Genomic DNA, 3,882 nt, shown 5'->3' on the forward strand with positions numbered 1-3,882 from the left:
ACCAGAGTCTGTGGCATTTTGGATCACCGCCACCAGGTGCCCAGATTCTATTGCAAGACCAACCCAATGACCAATCCACTATTCTGAGGTTCCTGGTTTTACACCATACCAAGGTCCTATACCAACTGAGGCTGAGCAAGTAAACGAGATACGGGAGGAGGCCCGTCTCATCGAGGAATTCTATACAACCAAACTTCCCTATGAGGAAATGCAGGCTTATGTAGCAAATCCTCATCTTTATCCAAGGGAAACAACTTATCTTTTTCCTTCGGCATCCGCACCAGTAGGATATCCTAACCAACCCAACTCGGTGATGGATGAATTAAGGAACAAAAGAGTTAAAAAGAAAAAGATAAGTAATAAGATCATCAAAAAGTGTGACAAGATGAAGAGTTTGTGTTGATCCATGTTTTGTATGTCTCGGTCTTCATCGTCTGATAATGTAATAGTTTTAGTTTATAGGGGGTTTAATGTAAATATGCTCATTCGCCTAAATTGTAAGGCACATTCGTATTAATGTAAGTCCCATTCGTTAACCCTGCTTAACGAGTGGAACATAACGAATGAAGGGTACTTGCTATGATAATTGTATTAACGAATAAGTCTGTTTATTCATTAGGTTAATGTAACGAATGACCCATTCGTTAAGGCTATCTTAATGAATGAGGTCATCCCCTGTATATACCCATGTATTCTATTTCTAATGTAACAGTTCTGATTATCCCTCTTACCTTCTCGTTACTCTGCCTAAAGTCACTCTCAACACACACACTACACACAGTTAAATTATTCAAGCTTAATTGTATACATACACAACGAATTCATCGATGTAATCATAAGATCTAGATCCTAGCAGGCTCTCTCAGTTTGGTTAAGAAATAGGCTAAGGACTAGGATTATATTGATGTTTTGTTAAAACATGTTTTTATTCTGTCCTTATGTAATATATTGTGAAAGAAATAAAAGACTGTGTTTTGAAACTGTGTATTTACATGAATTACAGAATGTCTGAACAAAGAACTTTTGAAAATCAAGGCAGCCAAAATGATAAAGGCAAAGCTCCTGAAAATAATACTAAATCAATTTTGGAAGAATACATTGGAGGAATTCATGATATGATAAAAGAAACAGTTTCTCCGTTAATCAAGGAAGTTGTGACTCCTCTAATAAAAATTGTTCAAGAACACACTGCAAATTCTAAAAGTTTGGCTAAATCAAAATCAACAAAACAAGTACAGCCAAGCCACAGTGTGTCTGTGCACTCTAAAATGAAAGAATCAAAGAGAAAAAGAGATAAGAAATACAAGAAAGAGGATGGTTATGAAAGTTCTATGGCTAAACATGTCCCGAGCAAGATAAAAAGAGTAAAAGTTGATACGGGATGTACTTTTAATGACTTCCAAGTATATAAACCGAAAGAGTTCTATGGAGACAAAGGAGCAATAACCTACGCTCCGATGGCTTGAAGAGATGGAGTATATTGTGATTATAAGCAAATGTAATGAAAGAGAAAGTATCCAGTACTCGTCCCAGATGTTCAAGGGAGAGGCGCTGGAATGGTGGAATACATTGGTTGACGTGAAGGGAAGAAGCAATTTGTATAATCTGGAATTGAAAACTTTTAAAGAATTGATCAAGCAAAGGTTCTGTCCCATTCACGAGATTGATCAGATCCAAACTAAGCTTTGGAATCATAAAGTTGTTGCCATCAATATCAAGGAATACAACACTAAATTCCTTGTGTATTGTCGACTTGTACCACATCTGGTTACACCAGAATATAACAAGGTGACGCGGTATATCTATGGGTTGCCGAATGAAATCCGTGATCATGTGAGATCACACATGCCTGCTACCATTGCGTCTGCTATTGAGCTTGCTGGTTATTTAATGGAAAGTATGATTATATAAATAAAGAAGAAGAAGAAAAGAAGATTGGGATTGAGAAGAAGAGAGAGAATGATGATAAAAGAAAGTTTGAAAGAGGAAAAGAGAGGTCGGCTGCGTTTAATCGACTGCTGTGTTAGAATTCTGGAAAAAGACATGATGGGAGATGTCTGAAACCTACCCCCAAGACTGGTGTACGCAAGTTTGATCCGTTTTCGACTTGCAATTTCTGTAAACGACCAGGTCACAAGGAGGAAGATTGCAGGAAAAAGTTGATTGTGTGTTTTGATTGTGGTGAAAGAGGTCATTTCAGTGCCGAGTGCACTAAGAAGAAGCCAGTTGTTGGAGGAGCCAGTGATAGTGTTGCTAGAAATGATGGAAAGAAAGGGAATGCGCGTGCATTCATGTTAAACACCTAGAAGGCGGGAGAATTGCCAGATGTGATTACTGGTACGTTTCCTATTAATAATGTTTATGCTAGAGTATTGTTTGATTATGGAGCTAATCAAAGCTTTATAGATTATAAGTTTTGTAATCTGTTAAAGAACCTCTAGCTAAACTAAGTAACCATTATGAAGTAGAAACGGCTAATGGAAATCTGATTCGAATATCTGAACAATTAAGTAGCTATACAACTTTTGCCTATGGAGTTAGCTGGATTTGATGTTATATTAGGAATGGATTGGTTGGCTGCCAATCAGGCCCGTATATTATGTAATGAAAAAGCCATAGATCTTTTAACTCCGAATAAGAAAATCATTCAAATAGCTGGTGACAAAGAAGCTGGTAGAATTGGAATCATTTCGAAAATCAAAGCGAGTCATTGTTTGGGTAAAGGTTGCCTAGCTTTTATGGCATACGTTACTAAGGAACCTGAACCTAAAAAGTTGGATGAAGTACCAATTGTTTCTGAATTCAAGGATGTATTCCTTGATGAATTGCCTGGAATTCGAGAAGTCGAGTTCAGAATAGACTTAATTCCGGTAACGGCTCCGATTGCTAAGTCACCTAATCGACAAGCACCAACTGAAATGAAAGAACTGAAGAAACAATTGGATGAATTATTGAAAAAAGGATTTATATGACCGAGTTCTTCACCGTGTGGAGCTCCAATACTGTTTGTCAAAAAGAAATATGGGTTCACTGTTTGTCAAAAAGAATGTGCATTGACTATCGCGAACTGAATAAAGTCATTATCAAGAACCGATATCCGTTACGAAGAATTGATGATCTTTTTGATCAACTACAAGGAGCAAGCTGTTTTTCAAAGATTGATTTAAGACCCGGGTATCATAAATTGAAGGTGTATGACGATGATATATCAAAGAATACATTCAGAACCAGATATGGGCATTATGAGTTCACTGTTATGTCATTCGGACTCACTAATGCTCCGGCAGCTTTTATGGATATGATGAACCGAGTATGCAAACCTTATCTGGATAAGTTTGTTATTCACTTCATTGATGACATACTTATCTTGTCACACCCCGACTAGCACAATGCGGAAGCGTAAAACAGGAATGTAACAGAGACCTCTGTTATCAACAACATTGTTTATAAAGAAACATTACAACTAATTTACATTATATTACAGTGATCTATCTTTGATTACAAATTAGGTGTTACAACAAAATATACTTGTAAGTTATTGTATTCGTACTAGTAACCTTACCTCTATTCACACCGCATCGATCACGTTTAGTAACAGGTAGCACACAATCACGGATTTTCCAACTTCGGTAACCTTGAAAAGCAGTTTAAAACGGGTCAACTACTGGAGTTGGTGAGTTTCACGATTTTCAAGAAAACAGTTATGAATATTCACAAGTTAACACTTATAATCATGATATAAGTATGTATGTATGCAAATGATGTAATTATTCTAAGCTACAGTGAAGCCTTGACTGTACGTGCTGCGTGCATCCATTTCCCATGCTCAATCAACCACTGTGGCTCCCCTTCCGCCCACAACATGCCCCGGTAGCTATGTCT

The 3,882-nt window shown here is 37.2% G+C and overlaps 2 protein-coding genes across 2 annotated transcripts; both read left to right on the top strand.

The window, feature by feature from the left end:
* Positions 1–1,470: 1,470 nt before the first annotated feature.
* On the top strand, positions 1,471–2,306 carry LOC143628853 (uncharacterized). Its single transcript, XM_077098322.1, has 2 exons — positions 1,471–1,897; positions 2,131–2,306. Exons 1-2 carry the CDS (start codon positions 1,471–1,473, stop codon positions 2,304–2,306), a joined length of 603 nt encoding a protein of 200 aa, XP_076954437.1.
* Positions 2,307–2,531: 225 nt separating this feature from the next.
* On the top strand, positions 2,532–2,972 carry LOC143628854 (uncharacterized). Its single transcript, XM_077098323.1, has one exon. The coding sequence runs from the start codon at positions 2,532–2,534 to the stop codon at positions 2,970–2,972; it is 441 nt and encodes a 146-aa protein (XP_076954438.1).
* Positions 2,973–3,882: the final 910 nt, after the last annotated feature.

The sequence above is a fragment of the Bidens hawaiensis genome, unplaced genomic scaffold, assembly GCF_021521415.1.
Source record: "Bidens hawaiensis isolate Kalapana, Puna unplaced genomic scaffold, B.hawaiensis_p1.1 tig00005079_1, whole genome shotgun sequence".
NCBI classification, from domain to species: domain Eukaryota; kingdom Viridiplantae; phylum Streptophyta; class Magnoliopsida; order Asterales; family Asteraceae; genus Bidens; species Bidens hawaiensis.

What these genes read in the sequence shown, in the direction of transcription:
- LOC143628853 (XM_077098322.1), top strand. Translation starts at nt 1,471, where the DNA reads ATGGAGTATATTGTGATTATAAGCAAATGTAATGAAAGAGAAAGTATC. An exon ending in TGCTGGTTATTTAATGGAAA is followed by an intron (nt 1,898 to 2,130) that starts GTATGATTATAT and finishes GTAAACGACCAG; the next exon opens with GTCACAAGGAGGAAGATTGC.
- LOC143628854 (XM_077098323.1), top strand. Translation starts at nt 2,532, where the DNA reads ATGGAGTTAGCTGGATTTGATGTTATATTAGGAATGGATTGGTTGGCT.